The sequence below is a fragment of the Bactrocera dorsalis genome, chromosome 3 (assembly GCF_023373825.1).
Source record: "Bactrocera dorsalis isolate Fly_Bdor chromosome 3, ASM2337382v1, whole genome shotgun sequence".
Taxonomy (NCBI): domain Eukaryota; kingdom Metazoa; phylum Arthropoda; class Insecta; order Diptera; family Tephritidae; genus Bactrocera; species Bactrocera dorsalis.
In genome coordinates, this window is record NC_064305.1 from 54,968,266 (window position 1) to 54,992,012 (window position 23,747).

The window sequence follows — 23,747 nt, forward strand, 5'->3', positions numbered from 1 at the left end:
TTTCTTAAGGACTCTTGCACATGAACTTGGAGAGCTTGCATATCCCTAAGTCATTCCATCTCACCCTCACAGCACTTTCGGATGTATATGGTTCTTAATGACGTCCGTATTTCTGGTGCTGGTTTGATAGTCTGACGGTAGGCCCCTTTGGCAATCTCATCAACTATTTCGTTTACCGGAATACCTTTGTGGCCTGGAGCCTAGTTGCCCTGAATAAATGCCACTTTTCGACAACCACTGCCTTTACTGCTGTTAATGGCATTCTCTGACGAGTTACAATATGAGATTATTGTTATTTATTATAGCTTTCCTTATTGGAAATACTTTCTCCTGGAAAGTACCGAAGTATTCCAGAAGTTTGAAGAGTCGCCCAAGACAATAACTTACGGTATAGATGTTGTTCCCCTTTTGGTTCTTTGAGGGATTGAAACCTTCTCTCCTAACTAAAGCGTTAGGGTATTTGGTTTATTATCGAGCTATTCCATGAAGCTCTTGAGAAGCATTCAGCCAATCTTGCAGCTAATTTTGCTGCAGAGATTTTTTCTGCAAACTATATACATATGTATTTTATAATGGAAGATTCCCAAACGGATTTCCAAACTCCTAACGCTTCCGTCATTGAAGGCATTATTGAATGCTCCACTTATGTCAAGAAATACTACTTGATTATATTCCTAAAGGGAGTGAAGTGTGCTCTCCGTGAATCGAGAATAAAAGCGTATCTCGGTCTTTTCAAATGCTTTCAGAAGGAATGAGACATTCTTTCGAAAGAATATGGAGACTTCTTTACGCGTATTCGGTATGAATATATTGTCATCAGGTAAGATACTAGCGCTTCTGATATTTTCTGCATCATATCATCCATACCAGGGAGTTTAAACGGTTCGAAGCCGTTGATTGCCCAAAGTGTAATGTCTTTCGTTTTGATATCGGAAGGTTGGAAATTTGTAGAGTCATCTTGGAAAATTACTCCACATCACTGAACTGGGTGCAACTTTTGGTTGCTGAATACTAACGAGAATCGCAAATCAGTTTAGGCCTATTAACTGATGAATTGATAAAATTTGTTAACTAAAAAGCTATGATTTTTATCATTTACTTAATTGCTATATATTCTGAAAGAATTAGAGATTCCTTCGGTCTTAAAACACACCCTTTATATCTCTAAAAACATTATTTATGCAAGCTGTTATATATGAATTCCTAGTCTCCATTACATGGTTTATCAAACCCCCTTGCTTTGTAAACTTATTGATAATAACTCTTTCGAATATCTCACAGAAAAATCCCACAACTCCAAGTAGAGAATAGTAAAGGACAAAATAATTTACTTAGATAGATAGTACAGAAATATTCACAGCAAATTAATTTTCATTTATATCTAACCGTTATTTGACCCTGAACGTGCCAGGTTGATTTGGAGAAGGAGATTAAGAAATTCGCCAATGAAGAGAAGGGGGTAAGTTGCGCTGTCGCCATACAAAAGTAAGCAAAACAAAAACGCACTCAACCAGTAAGCTTGAACGAAAATATAAACAACAACACAAGCACACAAGAAATAATTTTCAAGGCAAAAACAAAAACAATTGCAGCACGCTTAATTAACGTCCAACTGCTGTGTGATTAGTGCTGGCGCAAATTGTAGGGTCCTTGAGCATTGGTAACTTGTTAACGCTCGGCAGTAAGTACATTTCGTAAATAGCTTGCTTTGCGTTGCTTTCGCCACTTTAGCTCTGCATTAGCGCGGGAATGCGCTACCGCTTTGTGTGTGTGTGTGTGTGGACATTTCACGCCCATTAACAATTTCATAAATAAAAAGGCCTCGCCGTGAGCAATTGCCCCCACACCAACACATTTCACTATGCTTGTACACACATACACTTAAACAAGCGAGCAAATGGTGTGCATAACGGTAGGCTAGAACGTCAGTTTGCAGGAAATATTTATGAAAAATTGAGTGCTGTTTGTTGTAGCAGTGAAAGCACAAATGCAGGCAGTCAATTAATTAGATTTAAATGGCCCCTTTCATTCATGCACTCACACTCACCAATACATGCATACATGCACACACATACACACCAGCGCGGCAGCGCGCGATTGTTTGGCTCACTATATGCAGGTATGTGTGTATGTGTGCTTGTTTTGTAGGTCAAAATTAATAATGAATGAGTTCACGTTTCAAAACAACAAATCACAAATCATACTGCCCCACCCCCCTGCACCACGTCACTCAATGCCAAACATCGATTGCCTGCCTCAGAATGTACAGCAACACATCCATACAAACTCAGCTAGCGCATGCGGTCGTGTGTCTGTGTCATTCCGTTTTGTTGCCATTTCGATTTGAGTTCGTACTGTAAATAAAAGCAGTGACAAAGTTGAAAAGAAATATAATTTAGCTCCATTTAACTTGAACTTTTTGAACATGCAATTGTCGGCGCACCTCCAATACCGCCAAACACGTGATGCGAACGCGAGCAACGAGTGCTGCAGGCATTTGGAGTGCTTCGTGGCTGCCGCTGCGCCTGTTGGTAGGCAACAGTGTTTGGCTGACGCATATGTGTGTGAGTGTGTCAGCCGGTGGGATTACAAAACCGAAAATAAATTGAATTTACAATTCATGCACAAAGCAAACAAATTGCTTTACTTTGTCAACACACAAAGTGCACCGTCATTCACACAGTCGTTATTTCACATACACACACATGCTCGTGTGTACCTCGAAAGCATATGTTTGAATGCATTTAAACCGTGCATAAATCATATTTTCTTTCCCATGCATACAATTTGGGAATTCTTAATATTTTGCCTTAAGCAACTAAAGCAATTTTAAAAGATTATGTACTAATAAAAAATGTTTGCTTTAAAAGTTATACCAGTTAAACTTATGATACATCAAATGAATTGAGCATTCATACAAGTGATTCATATATCCTGTGTTGCTCATACGACATGGTGTACTATATGAATACAGTACATTTGATGCATAAATATCACATCGTATAACTTTTAAATCAGTGCTTTTATGGAAAACAAAACACACCGAGACTTTTTGGAGAATGAAGACTTTTTTACTAGAATATTTCTTGTATTGCAGATGTATGTGTTGTGGAGATAAGAAGTTTATTGTAAAATATCAAAAAAAAAAAAACATTGAAAATAAAAGGAAAAGTAAAATGATTTTATGACCGCTAATAATACTTAGATATTATAGCTCTAAAATTGCTGATATTCTGAAAGTGTTCCCATTCGTATTATGTTTGGAGTTCATGAGCAATACTTTTTTAAAAAAAGTTCTCAATGACTTCATATTTCAATTTTATATATGCCATTGCTTCTAGCAACCAGAGTAAGGCAACTTGCTCATATTTTCTATACCCCCCTGCGGCTCAGCTGATCGTCACATTGATAATACGGGGGTCATTTGAAGAAGTTCTGAAGTTAAAATAATAATTTCTGTGAATGCATTATGATAATTATCGGTATTTATTGGTTGAATTTGCAACTGAAATATTCTAAGCTGATTTACAAGTAGAAACAAGAAAATATAATAAAAAGTTATAAAAAGATCTTTATACTGATTTTGATAGGAGTTTTTATGACAGCTATATGATATAGTGGTTCGACCTGACTAATATATTCGGAGATTGTCCGCTGCTTCAGATAATAACACTTGCCAAATAACGTCAAGATATCATGTGAAATAAAACAACAATTCCATACAAGCGCTTTATTGTAATGAAATGTAATGTAAACAATTATCAAATTACTCACTCCTTGAGCCATCTCAGAGGTACCAAGATAGTTTCTTGAAAGGTTTCTACTTATTATATTATCAATGTATTACGGAACCAAAATATTATGGACATTACTTTTCGGTCTGATATGTTACAAATTGGTTTTAATGGCCTAGAGGTTATATTATGATAATTAAATGGTGATAATGACAGGTAAAGTCTTCATACGACATTCGTCCCAAATCGAAACAGTTTTCACCTTTCAGTGCGTTCAGCACTTCTTAGATTTGCGCTCTCACTGGTATTCATTTTTCTATGGTAGGGATATCCAGACTCCGTGTACCAAAGATTTTTTATGGATTTCATAATTGTAATCTAAATTTGTACTCGGAGCATATTTGTTCAGTTTCATATGCCGTCTGTTGAATTTACTCTCACATATCGCTCATTTGCTGCAAGACCGGCATAAGTCAAAAAAACCGATTCTCCAGAAAACGCGTTTAAAGTTTTCAACTGACTATAACCTTACACCTCTTCTCAAGCGGAGCACATAAGAGGTATTCGTATGAATTTTTCACTCAACATGAAGTATGATATAACGAACAATTCTGCAGCATTAACTCAAAAATCAGCAAATGAGCGATATGTAAGAGATTTAACCAAAGCTTTATTCGTATGGCTTTGAGTCCACTTAATTTTACATATCATCTTCCATTCAACGTTATGTACTTATCTCAATATTTTAGTTGAATCGAAATGCTGGATATAAAATTAGTTATATTAATAGTTTTCACCTGATTGACAATATTTTCCAAGCAATTCTTAAGGGCCTGTAGACATATGCATTAGTTACTTATTTGATTGAGGGCACAATAGACTCTAGGTCGCGGTTCAAACCTCACTTACTAATCCGCTTATTTGATTTCTGAAATTGCAATTATTTCGATAAATTTTATCGTCTAAATTATGGAGGGAGAGTTGTGTTGAGTTAAGTTAAGTTAAGTTAAGTGAGAGAAATGCTTAAATTTCGAAACTTTCTGAACTATTTCTAGCACTGCCTAATTATTGCCACTGCATTTGTGGTTTTGTTACTGAATTAATAAGACATTTGTCTTACTGGAGTGAATTTCTACTTCCTCATATCCCAGCCGATATGGAAGCCTCACAAAACTACGCAACCAGATCGCTAAGTGAATATTAGGTAGTTCATCAACTTCAAAGTTTATGTTTTTTGTTACAAGTCAATTTCTGACCACTGCCAAAGTAAACCACTGCCTTCAATGGGTGATCCAATTTCCGTACTATTTTTTATGATCAAAACTCGATATATCTATCAACAAGGCTCTCTTCATTTACATGTTCTTCAGAGCAGCTTTTTCAGTCTATGGCACAGAATTATCGCTAGAAATAAGGCTATATATTCGAAAGGTTTGCTGAGAAATGGTGTAAATTGATTATTATTCCATTTCTGCAATATTCCGAAAATGCGTTTGAAAGCCTCTGTACAATTTCGCTTTTTCAGTATATGTATGTCATTCATTTGAAAGGTAAACAATACTATTCTTTCACTGAAATACTTCGATCTTTGTGGCCGAAAAAGTGTTTTAGATGGAAGTTCTTCTTCATCAACTTCATATTAAAAAAATGGCAACTCCGAACGCACAAAGTCATATATGAAGCCTAGCCAACCAACTTAGGCAACAGACATGCCGAAAAAGCTAAGCTCTATGTTTTGCTGGGTACAAAAGGGCGTTTTTGTATGTTTATGAGAAACTCTATAGCCAACAACTTACCAATATGAAGCGAGCTATTGCCAAAAACCTAGAGTTTGCGTTTAGACACTAGGCAACAAATTTTCCTTCATGACGAGCTCCACTCAGCCCTAACAACTTCTGACTCCTATTTTTCCGGTGTATGCAGAACGCTCATACTGATATGCGTTTCACATCTAAATACTTTATTTAAAATTGGTTTGGTTTATTCTTTCAAGCCGTCAGCGTTCTCTTCGCATGGAATTCACAAACTTCCAGAAAAATGGGAACTGGTTATAGCTTCAGAAGGTCAGTACCGTAAACCATTGATATTGTGTATATGAGCTTTATGGTGGTGTAAAATATACGAGTTGCTAACCTACAAATCCAGTCCTTGGAAAACTTGCAATACCTTTCCTCGCCTTCTATATGGGCTCTAGGACGATCGTGTCGGAAATATATGCTTACATGCTACTACATAGAAGACAAAGATAATGTACAAGGCACACGAAAAATAAAGTTACCGTAAAAGTTGGTTAATTTTAGTAACTATGCCATTCTGGAATATATAGCATATATAGCACATATAGCATTAGCTGACGTCTGTTAAAAATGCCCAGAGTTAAAAGTATAAACATTTTATTTCCTAAGAGAGGGCTCGGTGTAAAAAAAATTGCGCTTTTTATCTCTCGCAAAATATGCACATAAAAGTAGACATTGACATTAGAATTCGCACACAAACATACACACAATTGTTATTAAAAAGTGTCAAGCTTATTTAACTCATTGGCAGGTGACGCTGTACGCAGGCGCAGCAAGCGCAGCAGGGGGAGCAGAGCTAATGTGTGCTTTTATTTTTAAGATTTTAATCAGCACTTATGGCATGCTCCAAAGTCAACACAAATGTCCATGAAATCACGCACACACATGCAAAGACAAGCAAAAATGCTTATTGTCACACACAGACATACACATTCACAGAGTCCCATGCACGTTCTCGAGCTAACGGCAATTAAAGGTTCTAAAGTTTGTTATAAACTTCAGTGAAAATTGTGGCATGCAACAATAGCAAAGAGCACACAAAATGCAAATAAGCTGGAGCTCCAATGCGTGGTGATATGAGCTTTTCCAAGGGTGGCTCATGTAAAATAATTACACGATCTGCCGCTAACATTAAAGTACGGGCTACGCAGCGTCGGCGACAATGAGCTCTCAGCGCTGTGTGGTGAGTGCAGTTGCAGGCGCAAAGCGACGGCCGCAGACAGCATCATAAAACATTCACTAAGGTGGCAGTGAAGCTGCGTGTGCCACAAATGAAGGGAAGTAGAAGAATTATGCAAACAAGCCTATAATTTCAGCAGTGCTTGTGTTTGGGTGTGTGTGCGTTGGCTGATGCCGCTTCTAATTACATTGAAAGCCAGCGGCACCGACGCCCACAAATTCCTGCAGCAGCTTGTGGCATGCGTGTGCGAGTGTCACAAGTAAGTAAAGTTGCTCATACGCCAGGTGGGGCGGTCGGCAGACATTGTGCTCGCCTTTCTTTCGGCTTACTTCACCGCAATTCTTATTTATTAAAAAGTTGCGCCGCTCGTAATTACATGCCACAATGCTGCCACCTCGTTGTATGCATGTGCGTGTGCGTGTGACGGTGGTTTGCCAGCAGCGCGCTGTGAAGTTGTCGCTTGAAGTGCCTGGAATTGAAGTAAAATTTAAGTGGTGCATACAAAGTGAATGAAGTTCAGCATACCACATGCTACACGCAACACGCCACATGGCTTACGTCACATCAGTCGTGCATGCAACTAAAAGCAGACATTTCTCCGCACATTTATGCAACTGAGTGTTTGCAATTTGCATAACAAAACGCTGCACAATGCTTGTCTGCGTATGTTGCATGCGGCAAGCGGGCGGTGAGCGCAGTGAGTGGCAAAGCACAAATGGCGAAAAAACGACAAATAATAATGATTGCATACGATGCTAACGATTGTAGTGCCGTGGCGGCGGCATAAAGTACAGCCAAACAATGTGCCACATTAGATGCTACTAGCTTACAACGTGCAACAAAAAACAGCTAGCGGCAGCAGCAAAAAAGCAAAAAAGTAAATTACGAAAAAGTAATGGTAACTGTAAATAAACATGCAAATAAATGAAGTGCAAGACAGACAACACACATACACACACCCGTCTATGCACCCACCCACCTTAGCAGGCAACAAGCAACGGCTGCGCCAAAGAAACTTAAACAGAAAATGGTAAAAATGCAAACACCTGCTCACCATATTTGCATGCAGTAAATATGTGTGTGTGTGCGCGCCCGCCGGCTTGGTTACGAAAGCGGCGCTGTGGGCTCCGTGTCGCGGCTGACATTGGCGCTGGTGCAACGCTGGGAAGCAATTTAAATTTAAATGTCAAACTATTGATTTATCGACAGTTAGTTGCGTCTTCCCCACATGCAGTATGCCTGAGGATAAACGCAGCTACCGCTTGGCAGTTGTCGAGTTACGCCCTCAGCCACACACGCGCGCGCGCCTCCACAAGCGCTTGCAGATAACGGACAAGTATATGCACCTGCAATTACACGAAAGTACATTGTTCCTCACTGCATTTACATAAGCGCTACACACCCGCACACACATCCGCGCGCTCATTTGCATAGCCGCGCCACTTTGGCAAAGCGAATGATCTTTCGACACCGCGGGCAGTAGCGCGAATTTAGTGTAACGTCTTCCGTGCACTGGCTGGGCACGACTCGCGCGCGCGCGGCAATCGCTCCTCCTTAACGGTGCATTCAAGGATAACGCGTTTGATGGCTCTATCATGGCCACGCAGTAAACTTTGCCGAGCACTTACTCGTACTTGTAATGGCGAAAATTGGCGCTCATAAGTGGTAATCAGCGCTCCGCTCGTTTGCTGCGCTGAGATTGCTTTCATAAGCATTCACTTAGCAATAAAAAGGTGCCGTAAATTTAATGATTTCAGTTGGTGAAATTGATTCACCGAAAGTTAGCAATTAGCGTGCACATTTGCGTATGACAACTATTGTGAAGTTGACGGTTATACCTGAATGGGATAGTTGGATCACAAAGACACTTTATTCAAATCACAAAAACTCAAAAGTCGCGCGAAGTGATAACCGGTAAAGAAAATAAAAGCGCAGACTTTATTTTCTAATTATTAGCTATTGTTCTTAAAAGGTAAGAAATATTTATTATAATGCACTTAAGGGCTGAGACTTTCGTTCTGTCTCTTCTTCAAGTCATTAATACTACCGTGTCTTTTATGCCGCTGATCCGCCTACTTATCCCAGACATTCGCTCTGTTCTGATAAAAATAAATTTTAGGGTTTGTTGCTATAGAAATTATAACTTGACGCTTCGGCCAAATGCGTTTTTTTAAGAACACTCAACTTAACCCTTCTCAAACTTTAACTATCTGCTAAGAATAAATGATTTTATGTAATGGAAATGCAGAAAACCCGTCAAAAAAGTAGTTTTTTGCAAACTTTATTATGGAAGAATAAAAATATTCCGATTCCGATTTCTTTGCATATATATTAAGAGGTATTATTGAACTCAAAAATAAAAAATATTTTATGTAAAAAAGAAATGGCGAAAACATCAACGATTCCATAGAAATTTCTTTGCGGCCGTCAACTTGCTGGCTCAGCTTCTTATCTGAAACGAAAAAAGTATTTTTTTCTTAACTGAAAGCTTTTATCAAGTGCATAGTAGAGGGGTTTGAGATTTTCGAAAAATTGGTGATGGATTTTCCAAAAACTGCGATTTTCGACATGAAAATAGTTAAACAACTGTCAAAATGACATTTTTCTCGGAAAAGTACTCTACCACGCACTTGAGTATAAAATTGTTTTCAAAATATGCTTTAGTTCAAGTAAATCGGTCAAGTAATTCGCTCGCAATTTCGACGGCCGGATAAAAAAAGTTAGTTTCGAGGAAGCGAGCCTCAAAGTTCTCCGGTTGCACAGAACGCAGCATTAAGTGCAATGGTTCTAGGGTCTATTTCTTCGAAAATATTCGGAGTAATTCAATGAAACTTCGGGACTATATTTTTGAATAGTTTCTCACTTGATTAGAGTGAAAAAAAAATTTAATTTTTTGAAAATTCTAAAAGTATCCCCCACCTTAAATAGCAAAAGTTGAGCTGAATTTATGGTTACGAAGCATCACTGGACGTTAGCGAGTACATTTTCAGTGACAAACGTTTGAAATGGCCAAATTTAATGAGCTTAATGCTTTAACTGGCACTGTATAAGAATTATCCACATGCTGTTTGGGCTGTGAACTCCTTGACTATTTTAATGAAATCGCAAAGGTTTTGAACTTTACTGCCTCTTGTTGTGGATATCTGACGACGCTCATCAATACAAAAGGTTATATTTGAGCAACCTCCGACACACCCTCTAGAAACTCTCGACCGATAGATGCGATCCTTTCCCTGTATGTAGTCATTGTATGGTGTTCCCGGTCTGCTAGCGTATCTGCCACGTAGAAAGTGACCTGTTAGATCTCCGATTATAGTTTTTATGTCACTCTTTGTGAATATTAATACCCCGAAAGTGTGGCCCACATTCGCGCTACGTTTGCCTGCTTGTTGAGAAATTTATTGGAGTTTAATTGTAAGCTGGTGCCTGCTCTGTCTTCTTAATATGCTTAATGGATACCATGACCCCTTGTACGCTAAGAATTCGAGGCTTTGATGTGAGCCTAATAGACATTGATGAACCCCTAATAGACTTCAGTGATTTCAAAGTCGTTTGGGTATTTGTATACACATACATATACTTATATATGTATGTATATTTGTTGTGGTGTATTTGTCGATTAAGAAGTTTTTATTTAATTGCTGTGATCGCTTGAAAGGCACTTCAATGCTGTGGAAGATGGTTCTGGTATCTGATTTTGCTGAAAAGAAAGCACCTTCTATTAGATTATCTAGTTTCGACTTATCGTATGGACTCTTATCTATCCTTTCCACATTCCAATATAGCGAACAAGTACTTTGCGTTCACTATGCTGGACATCTTTGCTAAAATGCTGTTTTTAGGAGACATTGTTCTATCCCAGCACAAATTTCCTTCTATCCATTATAAAAAATTGCAGACTTCAAGCCGCTTTGATTTTAATAACTTGAGAACGATAGGATAAAATGTCTTAAATTTTTTTACTGCATTCTACTTAAGAATAAAACTCTAAGATAAGTATAGACATTTTTTAAATTATTCTGTCTAAGTACCATATTAATTTAAAGAGAAGGGAATAGAAGAGTATTCTTTTTTCTGACCACAATATTATCATCAAATTATAGGTTTCTCGAAAAAATTTTGACTTTAGTTTCATTTAAAGGTTGTTCCAGAAGTTATATGTGGGAGAATTTTAGTTTTGATGACGATTTGTTCAGTTTCTATTAAGTAGGGTTCTAAAAACAAGATTTTATGGAGACTTAAAGAAATTTTGAAATATCTCTCCAAAAATATATACTATACACTATTATTTGGTGACAACTCAAGCGACAAAGCAACTCAAGTTAAAGCTGGCGCTTTTAGCGTGATTTTAATGAAACCATCAAACTCGTTTGTACTTCATAACATTGCTGGCATCAAATTGGACTACCCTCATCTAAAAATGTGAGCACATGCATCGCTATGGATATTCATAGCAACTTTAACCCATTAAACTAAATAAATAAATGTGTTTTTATGGCGCTTAGAAATACTGCTTCGGCACGCGCTTGCATGCGCCGGCTGTAGAATGGCTGTTGTCCAGCGCAGCGCACTGACTGCCACAAGAACAAGAATGTAATATCACACAACACTAACACACACACACACTCACATGCACATGCAAGCGCAAATATATGAAAAAGTCGTAAACGTAAAATCAACGGTTTTATTTCTTGCCAAAGCAAACACAAACAAATGTGTACGAGAGCAAATGAGCACAAGGATAACAGCGGTCAAAAAGCGAAAAAAGCAAATGCCAAAACAAGAACAACGCAAGGCAACTGCAGCAGCAATAGTAACAGTAACATAGTTAGGCGCGCACACACACGCAACGGCATTTTTCCACGCGTGAACGCATGGTGTCAAGTATACAAAGCAGACAAATCAATAACGCCGAAATCCGAGCTACAAAGATGAGCTTACCGCTTGGCGCTGTTGGCTATTGGCCTAAGCCCAGCATAAGCTTTTAAGCGCTTCGTGTTGCTGCCTTCGTTACTGACACAACTGAAAAGCTATGCCAAAAGCGAGAGCGCACACACAAAAGCAAAGAGCGCAAGCAGAGTAGAGAGCAGCAGCAATAGCAGTAGAAAGCTGGAGTGCGCTCACATTGACGTAAACCTAAAGGAAGCAGTTGGCAAATTGGCAGAGCGCGAAGCACATAAGGCAGGCGAGAGAGCTTTTCTTTCACACCTACGTGCAATGTATCGGCGCTCTTGGCGAATGCATTTCGCGGCGCAGTGCAGTGGCAGTGTCGTCGCTCCGAAAAGCTTAGCACCGAGCTGGTGCGGGCAGTTGTGTACGCAACGTTGAGGCTAAAAGACGCAAAACGGATATCAAAGCGGTTATACCACGGCGCTGTACGGTCGCACGCTCCTCGCCTACACCAATCAATTTACATACATATATGTGAAATTTCAGTGATTTTGTGTAATAAAAATAAATTCCGTTTTGAAGCGCGGACCAGCAGACAGGCAGACGGCCAAATCGCTGTGACCGACTGTAGGGGCGCACAGCACGCGCGCGCGGTTACGGAGCGCCGTTACGCGATTCAGGCAAACGGGGAATTTCATAGCAGCCTACGATTTATATTCGAGCCAAGCGAATCGAGCGTGTGGGCAAATCGTTAAATGCTGCTGAAAAGCCTTGAACGAGTGGAGTTCGCACTGTACGCAAAACGGCACAAATCGAAAGTGAAAACGCCATACGTAGCGCCTCAAGTCGTTAAATGTTTTGCGTATTTCTAGCGCGCCGCCTCGAAAGCACCAAAAAGAATCCACGCGTTTCCATTATTTCTTGCGTTTTTTGAGGCATAAAGTGAATTGGCGAGTTCGCTTGCAAATTGTCGGTTACGTTCGTGTGCCTGTGAGTGTGTGTGCGGGAAAAATCGAGTCCTTGAAAAGCGTACCATTCAATTACTGTGCCTTTTCGCCCCAAAAACCTGCTACTACTGACCACACGCGCTGCCAACCCGCGAACGCAACGAAAAGCAATTTCCCACGACAAATAAGTGTTGAATATCAAATAGAAAATAAGCAAAATCATTTCTCTGAATTAAAAAATTCAAAGAAAATTCAAAAATTAATGCCCCGATGTTGAAGTCGACGAGGAAATGCTGAAGAATTGTGATTTCTTTTGTTTTTTTTTCTGCAAATGTGATAAAAAGTAAAATCGATAATTTCTAAAAAAAAAGGCAAAGCAAAAAAAAAACAACAATAACACTGCGAAACGAAGCGAGACAAACGAGCCAAGAGGCTGAAAACGCAAATGCAAAAACAACAGCAGCCCTTAGAGCTGCAACAACAGCAACGGTAGGAAAAAATAGCACTTACAACAACAGTGTGGCAACAATAACACGGCAATAACGGCGACAACGAAATCGGGACAAAATCCAAATGAACCAGCAACAGCAGAAATAAAGAACACACAACAAAAACAACAAAGGCGCATTAACAATAGGCAAAGCAGCATAGCTGGCGTAGCTTTGGGGCAAAGGCGACCAAACGCGGCTACAGACGAGGACGGACAGACTGCGAACGCGCAGCAGCGGCAGTGCAGTGCGGCAGCGGGAATAGGGACAGTGGAGGGAGTGAAGGGAAAATACTAGGAAAATCTTGTAATTTGAACCATTGGGTTATTAACTTTGCAAATCTTGCTGTGGAGTAAGAACAATAACAAAAAAACGAAATTTTTGCCATCGCGCTTGCATAAGCGTGTGTATGTGTGTGTGTGTACTGGAACACAACATAAAGTTATGGACAGTGGAAAATATTAACGCCAAGCCATCAAATAACACCAAACCCACTGAAACAAAAGCAATACTTGAATAGCGCAACACAACAACAAAAGCGCAAAAGAATACAAAGAAAACGAAATGCGCAGCGAAACAAGACAATAAGCGTATTAAATAACGGCCAAAAGCAAGCCGTATATAGAAATATAGCAACGAAAGGCAGTACAAACGCAGAGTAAACAAAAAATACTAGAACTGAGCGCACAACTGAGTGTTTGTTGTGCCGTGCAAAAAAGTTGCGCATACGCCGTGCTGTACCAAGCAACGCACAACTCCCAATAGTAGCGCTCACATTTAGGGCTAAGCGTACAGATACGTGCCGGCAGCTAGAAAGCGCGCCAAACGGGCCGACCAAAGCGAGGAGCAGTGCTCACAAAGCCAAAAGTGTTACAAAATTGGCTTGCTGCCCACTCAAGCAGCACATTTACTGCCACTTCACTGCATTCGTGCCAACAACGACAACAACCCACACTCACACACACACACACTTATGTATATACACATCTTTAAATAGCAATATTTGCTAGCTTAACATAGAGAAAGCAACGCCAATAGCAAACTTGCTACAAAAAACGTTTAAGCTAAAAATAGGATAAGTCCAACACTTGCGCTCACCTGCCGAAAACACTGCACACCGAAAACGCCTGTACTCCGCAACAAGCGAGGAACAGGCTGCATTTGAGCCACTACTACCGAGCCACACGCTCCGCTGCGCACAGGAAACGCAGCAAACCTGCTGCAAGGCATTTCACTCACACACCGCGCGCCGCAAGCTAACTTATGGACAATGCCTACGTCTACTATAAGGTAGTATTGAACGCAGCGCTGTCGCAGGTGTGCAGCGCGAGCGGCGACTGCGTCCATTTAACATGTTATCTAAGCAAATTTATCAAGAAAACAAAAAATGCAAAAACAGCAATATGCAATCATCAGCAATTTGTGCTGCACAAGCATGGAAATCATCTGCCATCGCTCACCTAACAAATTGCTCACGCACTGCATAAAAAGCATCCAACAGTCAAACAGTCAAAGAGTCAATCAATCAATCAATCAACCACAAATGCAAGCACTACCAAAGGCATAACGCTTTAAAACTTAATATTATAACAATAACAATAACTGCAAGCCAACACCAATACCACTAAGCAACACCCACCACACAAACGAAAGCTAAATCAATACTAATACGAGTACACATATGTATAATCAGCATGCCAACACAACGCCAATAAATCAATAACGAGTGAAACGACAATATTTGCATGCCACATGCTACATGCCACAATCCGCAACTGCTAGCTTAAAATAATATTTTATATGTTTTTCCAGAGTTCAAAAGCCTTTTTTCTGTATAAGTCAGAAATTAACTACTGCTAGTTGCAAATAACTATATAAATCTGTACATATGTACATAAACTCAACATACATCGCAAAACGCATAGAAACAAAACTAAAGTTTTAAAGGCTCATGTCTGCCGGTTTCACCTGAGTTCTAGTGAACAATAAGCATAATTACTTAAATACTTTTTTAAGTGTATTTTTTAATTACATAATTACTCGCTCATAGCAAATAATTGGCTATCGTGTGATACTATGGGCTAAACTATATTTTTTGTAATATTTTTAGGTTAGAAATGGAAGGGTTTTGTGCCTATAATTTTGTTGAGGCGAGTTGAGGTTCCAGTGACAGATGTTTTCTCTACAAAGCCTTGAGTTAAATTGGTCAGTTTGTATGAGAGAATGCTATACTTCTTTCTTATTGTTGGGTCCCACAAAAGAGCACATTCTTGGGGAGAACAGCGCGTGTGAAAATTTTCATATTGATCTCTTAAGAACTCAAGGACTAGTATACCTATATACAGATGGACAGAGTCCGTTGTGATTTACGTTAGTACCTGCCGGCGACGGCCTAACCTCACGGTGCTTTCTATTTCTGAAAGCACGTAGATCAATACAATGCGTTGATCAGCGCCCTAAAAAATAAATACATTCAGCAGTCATACCTTGGAGAACCAAAGTATGAATAGCCGCCTTGGTCGGTTACGAGACTGACACATTGGACAAAATGCCCTGCCATTTAGGTTTAAGCAGCCACCACGAATCTCCACAAAGGGCCAAACACAAAGAGTAGATTGGAGTAAAGTCCAAGGGCTAACTGCTCCCCGTGGTACCAGGTGATAGTCTCTGGATAGACTTTCTAGCTTTTGCTACTACCAGTTGAGTCTCCAAAAACTCAATGACTGGTGACATTTGTCGCTTGTTCAATATGTGAAATAATATGAAGCTTATAATGTGCACTATTTCTGACTTAGACCATTCTGACATTTAAATTAGACCCGCAGGGGGGATACAGATGGACAACTGTCAATGTGTTTTTACGTGACGGTGTTTTCTATTTCTTGAAACACGCAGATCAGTATAATGCGCCGATCAACGCCCCAAAGCATAAGTGCATGCACAACACCATACTATGGGAGAACCAAAGCATAGTGCTCCACTTACACCTATACCTTGGTTCCAATCGGTTCGGGTGAAAACTAAAGGAAACACCCTAGCCACCTTGGTCGGGTTCGAGGCCTACCCAAACCTCTGCCGTACTCTGGGTCCGGCACCCGGCCGCAGTGCGACTCCACATCGGACAAAAGCCCTTCCTGCATTTAGGTTTAAACCACAGCCACCACGAATCTCCCCAAAGGGCCGAACCCAATGAGCCGATTGGAGCGAACTCCAAGGGCAAACTGCTCCCCGTGGTACCATGTTTTAGTCTTTGGTGTGACCTGTAGACCACAGTGTTACCTGTGATCTACTGCCAGTCGGGCTCCCTAAGAACTCCTAGGAATTCCTAAGGACCCGGCTGTATAATGTGTTATGTGTCATTTCATTTTTGTGTTTGTTATATAATCGCAAACCCATTCAAAGAATATGATTTCATTTCAATATAGCACTTTTCTGACATCTCTGACCATGCCGACATTCAATTAAACCAGACATGTGAATGTCGGACATAGTACATTTGAAACTCTGATCATTTAAATATTACGTATACTTTATAGAGTCTCCGACTTAACGCCGTCTGATTTTACCTCCAGCTAGCTACCTAAGAATTTTCTATTTACCATTAAAGATACGTCATCTATATAAGAAATCAGCGGAAGCCACGTTCTATAAGCAGGTCAAAACCTAACGTAATCCAAGACCTTTCGAGGTAACACTTTTTAACTCAAAATGTGAATATGACGTGGTCGAATTTGGATCCGTTCTATGAGACGTAATTAAATAAATTACTCTCTTCTCTTTTTATCTGAAAACTGTTTTTTAGGATTGCCGATATTTCCCGTATGTATGCTCTTTTATTGCGACCTTCTTCAAAAAATGTTCAGACTTGATTTTACTGCAGTGTATGCAAAGTGGTGATTAGGCGGGCACTTATGCCTGTTATGTCGGGGTCAAGTCAGGATTTGTAGGTGTTTAACCATTGTCCAATTGCTTTCCGAAATAACCTGATCTCTTGACTGTCGCAACGCCAGTCATCAGAAGAAAGTCTAGAATGATGTTATTTGTAGAGATAGTGGTATTTAGTACCTCTTTGTAAAGGGTGATCCATTTCGAGGTCCCCTACTATTTTAAATAAAACACATGGAAACTTCAAATAGAGAATTATTGTCATTCGAAAGAATATTAGTTGGCTTTATTTTTTGAAAATTATCTCTTTCAAAAGTTGCCCGCAGCTACGTCTCTGATGATCCATCCGTTGAGTCCATTTTTCGATGACTCGTTCGAGCATTTCGACCGGTAACTGGCGCATGATGTTTTGCTCGAAGGCCTAAACCACAGAAAATGTCTGACGAAGTGATCCGGCCAATCGGGCGGCCCAAAATGTGAAATTATCTGCTCACCGAAGTGTTCGCTCAATAAATCCATTGATTGACGCGATGTGCAAAAGTAGCGCCTTCTTATTAAAACCAAAATTAGTCGAGATCACGAGTTTCGATTTTAGGCATCAAATAGTCAGTTATCAATGGGCGACGACGGTGGTCATTAACAGTTATGTTCTCACCGGCATCATATTTATTCCCGGGTCCACAAGCCACACCAAACTATTATGTTTTCTGGATGAAATGGCAGCTCTTGAATGTCTTCAAGTTGCTCTTCATCCCAACTGCGTCAATTTTGCTTATTTACATACCCATTGGGTCAGAAAGGATCCTCGTCCAAGTCGCTCCATACGTCTGTCCGAGTTGTTGCGAACAACGCCGAATCGGTATGCCAATTATATTGACCATAAGTTGAGCGAAACAAATTCTTTACAGAACATGAATTTTCCTAAAAAAGTTGAACGATTTCTAAACGTTGTACAGAAGCAAGTATTTCTACGATGAAATGCCAAACAATATTGAATAAAAATAATATGACATTCATTCCAATTTCCACATTTCCTGCTGGCAACGGCATTGAAGGCCAAATGTGCTTGAACTCCTGAAAAGATCGCCCAAGTATGCCCAGCACGCATAGCCTTGAAAAAGAAGCCTTGCAAGCCATACCTACAGTTTGTTAATGAATTACAAAAAAGTACGCTGCAACAACAACCAAAACGATTGTCACGAAATTCCTTACAAATTCCATACGCACACGACTCGCAACAATCAACGAGCGACGTGTGCTGGCTGCACTATTTTCTCCCGCACTTGCCTACCCATCCTTTGCTGTTGTCTTACTTTCTATTGTCTTTCCTGTCTCTGGAATGGTTTGTCTATTCATATCTGATACTCTGATACTGTTGCGCTGAGTATTGTGGCAACTTCAATGGGTGCAAGCTCTCACATGTGTATATTTTTGCGTACCACAGCCGACAGCGTTGACTCGTTGGGTGGAGCGTTCAAGCCAAATTTAACCGTAGAAGGAAAGAGTTTTTATGACGGCGGGAATATTTTTAGCGTTTAAAACGTGTAATGAAATTTTTTAGGGGGTTGTGTTGCATCAACCTATTTTTTATATATATATTTTTTTGGAACTTTATGAAGAAGCTTGTTTCTGGGTTTAGAAGGGACTTACCGACTACAGTGGCACCTGGTCACTAGCAAGTCACTATATTGGATTCCAAAGGTGGCAGGAGATCTTTAATTTTAGTAAAGAGCTATTCCTGACCTCACAAGCACTACGTTAAAGGACTCATTCGAACTGAATTCCGTCTAGTCTTTAGACTCTCCTTAGTCAGACTTGTTCTCATTTTCTAAGTCATTCCTGAATAATCGGGAATTTTATTTATCTCAATATACATATTACAATACTACTGTGAAGTGAGCGCTGTCCTCTTTTGTGGGCGCCCGCTTTTGTTTTTAATCTATAATTATTCAAGTTGTATATATAAACCCATACTGTTTGATTCAAAATTATTCTGGAGCCTAGAGAATACCACTGCCCTAATGTTTACGGCACACAATGACGACATTTACCGCTAGCCAGTGCCATAAAGCAATAATGTAAAAAATACCCACACGCTGCCTAGACAGTAGCAAGAGAAAACGTTGACTTCGGTTGCAGCGAAATGGAAATACCCCTCACAAATACAAAATATTCCTCACAAGAACTTGCTTTTGATCGTTCAGATTATATGGCAACTACAGAGTCCGATCTAAGCAATATCTTCGGAGTGTGAATAATAAACCATAGCTGAATCGTTGAAGATACCTCGTCCAGAAAAAGTTTCCAAACAAAAACATAGTTTCCATCGTCTAGTTTGCGCACACCTTGCACTGGTTCAAGTACTCCGTCACAATATCATGAACCACAGATTTTGATAAATTTAACATGTCTGAGTTCAAAACATTGCGCACACGAGTCACATTTTCGGTGTTTGTCGAAGTCGCGACCTCTTCAGGCCTGGTGCCAACACAACACACCACTTCTTGCTAAAGCAACATCTGGGTTCGCCTGCTTGATCATACCAAACGTCTCTGTCGCAAATTTACCGGGTTTTTCACAGAATTTAACCGCGTAATTGCATTTAATCGCGCGAAAATGTTTGTCCTGACTCTCGAGGTGCTCGCAGACAACTGACCCGCCACGCGTTCATTAGCTAGGAATGCGCTCTACCGAATCCAGTCGGTGCGCGAACGCTCCGAAGCACAGTCGCGGCGGGAGAAAATCTGTCTTCTTACTTTTCGGACAAACCCTGTGATGTATGCTTTATAGGATCCGCGATATTTTCTTCTGGTTGTCAAACTTCGTGACGAACTTAATATATCCTGTTCGGGAATACCAAGGGGACAAGTCAGTAAGAAGCATAAACATAGACAAACGTAAGATGGGCTGTTGTATTTAGACAATAAAAACAAGTCGTTTGGTTATGCGTTACTCTACTGAGAGGGACCCCTCACACGAAAGACAATGAAGGAATTGTGAAAAAATACTTACGCTTGGCGAAATACACGTCACACTCCCCACTCCCCCATAATTACAGCGCTGTGTTCGCAAAGCAAACCAAAACGCACGACATTGTCGCACAAGATAACGTACAAATTCATTGCGTTCACTCACGCACACACACGCAAGCTTTGGTTCCTTCAAGCATGAGTCAAGCAGCCAATCAAGCAGTTAGCAAGCCAGCACTGGTGGCAGGTGAGGGCGGCTGACACTCGGCGCCCCCCAACGGCTTGAGTTTTAACTTTTAACTACATTTGTTCGGAAAGTACACACTCTCACATACATGCATGCAAATACGTATGTATGTGTACTTATGTATTATACTATAAACATTCCGCAACATAAAATATCACATGCTAAGCTGGTACACTTCATAAACGTCACTTGTTTCTGTAATAAGGTCTCTGAGCCTGTATTTAGTCGAGTACGCATTTTTACACTGGCATCCTTGCCTCACTGTACTCACACATATACACATACACATTCGCTTGGCAGTGTCAGTATATGGACCTGTGTACTTGCTTATGGGTCCATTTAAGAGCCAGAGCTCCAACTGTGCGCAGTCACACACATGTTAATTCATTATTTTTAGGCTCACATGCAACATATATATCTACAGCATATACATATGTATATGTGTGCATGTATATGTTTATGAATAATTACGGCAAAGAGCCTAAGCAATATTATAGAAGATATATATGTATGCATCTTATATACTTGTATATATGTATTTACTGCTTTTACTTAGTGACATTAACATTTACAGCAAAAATTGTTAGGAAAATTAATGATTTCACTTCCAAGGATACCATGTACCAGGCTAACATAGTAACGATAACAATCTCTTCGATAATTGGTCCTTAAAAATCATAATATTATTGGATGTTTTGGCCTAAAACTCACAAATATTTGAAAAAGGGCCTTTAGGTCTCAGGACGCTACCTGAAACGCAGATCACGGCAATCAATGGTGGGTCCGAAACTTATTATCTATAAACCCATATAGCACCTATGCAAGTTTAACGGGCATTATCCGCTTGAAATCCCTGCACTTGGGGTAAAATGAGTCCTGGTGAGGGAAAGTAGTTCAAAGGATCCCTTCTTGCAGCCACACAAGTACTTATCGAACTCACGCGAGGCCCAGCCGTCTTGTGTTAGACGGCAACTGTATAGAGCCTTTTGAAAAATGACATGAGGTACATCCGTTGTTGGTATTGGGTGAAACACGCCCGAAATGACAGCTGCTCGTTAAACACTTTCTAACTGTAAGCGTGTATATCCTCTCCAGTACTCTCTAATGCCATATACCAAAGAAGCCCCATCTCTTTCTTATATGTTCGAATAAAGTGCTACTCTGCTCAGAATGCCGAAATAATGGTTCTGGTCTTCGTTCTAATATAGTTTTCTGGACTGCTTACATAATCCCGAAAATCATTAAACTCGGCGATGCTTAAACCGAGTGAGTTAGTGCACATGCACCTACAAAGGCGACATAATTATCAAAAATTTAAAATTACACGAAAATGCACACTTTCACACGAACATATGTATATGTAAATAAATATGTACATACTTACATATGAGTGAAGCAGTGCACGCTCAACCTTGGCGAGGCACTCAGAGCTGTGGATACGCAGATACATTGCAATAATTGTCGGCTTATTTTTAACTCTGCCTCTGCAGTGGCGCACACATACACACACGCACTTGGCACATCTACAACCTTCAGCGAGCAATAACTGTAACTACTAATGCCCTGGGCTGGCCGCAGCTCTACCATCTTCTTCTTGAGCTACTTTCGCCCATCTTTCTGCAGTTTTTCATTGTTTTCGACGAGTCGTACGCACACACACACACACATTTATACTTATATATGCTATATATGTACAACCTATGTAGTTGTGTTTTTGGCAGCTTTGTCGCCTCAGCAATAATTGTGTGCCGCCGCCATTGCCCCTGTAACTGTCTCGAGGTTTTCTTTTAGCCGCTCCGCCGCTGTGTTATCATTCGAGAATGACACAGAAATCCCAAAAAGAAGCAAAGAATTACTCAAGAAGATAACCAAAAAGTTTCTTTCTATTTATGTCTTCATTGCCGTGGGGAACCGCAACCCCCCACGAGGGGTTGGGACGCTTGACTGTACGAGTGGATGTGACATTGTTGTTGCGTTTTGTGGTGTGCCTGATTAGAGAAGTTGGCACCGAAAAGCAGAACTTGTCCGAGGACAAATAACAGTAGTCACCCACCCCAAATCTCCTCCCCTCTCCTAGGCAAAAGCATCAGCTAGTAAGTTGTGGCAACATTTTAACTGCTGTGCTTAAGAGTTGTTGGAAAATACATCTTTTTGTTTAGTTCTCTTTTTGCGCTCTCATCATCTCTTTACTTACCTATAACCATCTCTATCACACTACCACGCTCCTATTCACACACACGTGCTCACAGTGACACACACTCAGTTTGGCGCTCTTTCGGTTTGTTCGCGCGGTGCCTTTGCTGTTTGCCTCTTGATGCGCATACAGACGGACAGCGCTGTCTTTCGGCTCGTAGCTCCCTACCTACCGCCCGTAGGCGTCTTGGCGTCTACCAAAAGCTACCCACTGCGTTGGTTTCTCTTGGCCACCTTCCAGCGAGCTGTCAGACATCTCGGCTGTTGAGTTGATGGGTCGGTGGCTTGGCAATTACGCAAGCAACGACTTTTTCACCGAAATGGATTTGTGTCGCTGGATTCTGTGCCACATTTGTATGCGTGATTGCTATCGTTTTAAGTCCTGACAGTTCAATTCTTTTTTTGCGTCGCGACACTTATTTAATGCGAAGCTCAATTATTCGTTTGCTATACACTTAAACACACTTAATGTACATCGCTGCTCGGCATTCGAACGCTGCCACAAACACACTTGCTAATTAACCTACAACAGGGCATACATATCTATGTATTCAAGGCAACCTTGAGGGCATTTCGACAATGTGAAATCTTTAATTTATCATCTGCTATCAAGAACCGCGCTCACCAGAGCTCATGCGGCATCATTGAGAGTAGTTAGTAGCACCCCAACCAGCCTCCATCATCCTACGTTTATGACATTTACACTCCATTAGCGTTCTAGCTTTCATATTTCTTTCATTTCATTCGATATCTCATTGTGCGCCGCTCCATTTGTTTTGATTTATTTTGTAGGTTATCAGTGTTTCCTTTCCAAATCGATCATTTATAGCGCGTCCTCATACTCATGCAACCGTGTGTGTACGTTGTTTTGCTTTAACCTTGCTTTGCATGCCGTTGAAATTGTGTTGATTTTGAAATATGTGTGAAGAATTTAGTTATAACTTGTATTCTAGATATGAAAATATTAATGAACATACACGACAATATATGTGTATGTATCAGAAATGACAGAAGAATTATTTCACAGTTCCGTTCTTGCAAATCGAAAATAACTCATTTCAAACCAATAATAACTAAAACGAAGTAACTGAGGCAAGTAATGTTGAAATTGAGTGGTCTAATGGGGTAAAATGAGAGAACTAATTTAATAACTTAAATATATTATATTTAGTAATACTAATTTTGGTTTTTACGATTATTTATTTTTAGCTCTGAATTGCTTGAGAATTCGAAAGGGTTTAATGGAGTAAAAAACTGGGCATGATCTTAGGTTGATCAGAGAGAACAATTTAGGCATATTAATATCAAAGCAGCTCCAGTTCACACACAATGGATGTACATATATAAAAAGTTAGGGTTCGTTCCTAACATACTCCGTCACAAAGAATGCAATTTGGAGGAATATCTATAAACTATTT

The 23,747-nt window shown here is 40.1% G+C and overlaps 1 protein-coding gene across 19 annotated transcripts in view; it reads left to right on the forward strand.

Moving 5' to 3' along the window:
- LOC105227705 (ELKS/Rab6-interacting/CAST family member 1) overlaps nucleotides 1-23,747 on the forward strand; it is a 113,476-nt gene that overhangs the window by 45,191 nt on the left and 44,538 nt on the right. For 12 of the 19 annotated variants that reach the window (XM_049452041.1, XM_049452043.1, XM_049452042.1 and 9 more), the window contains one exon: nucleotides 1,412-1,459. The exons of 5 other annotated variants lie outside the window; for them this stretch is intronic. In XM_049452041.1, coding sequence (XP_049307998.1) covers nucleotides 1,412-1,459 — 48 coding nt within the window. Of the gene's footprint in view, nucleotides 1-1,411; nucleotides 1,460-6,047; nucleotides 8,683-10,990; nucleotides 14,326-23,747 lie in introns of those variants that run through there. 2 more of the 19 variants (XM_049452045.1, XM_049452044.1) reach the window with 2 other exon arrangements.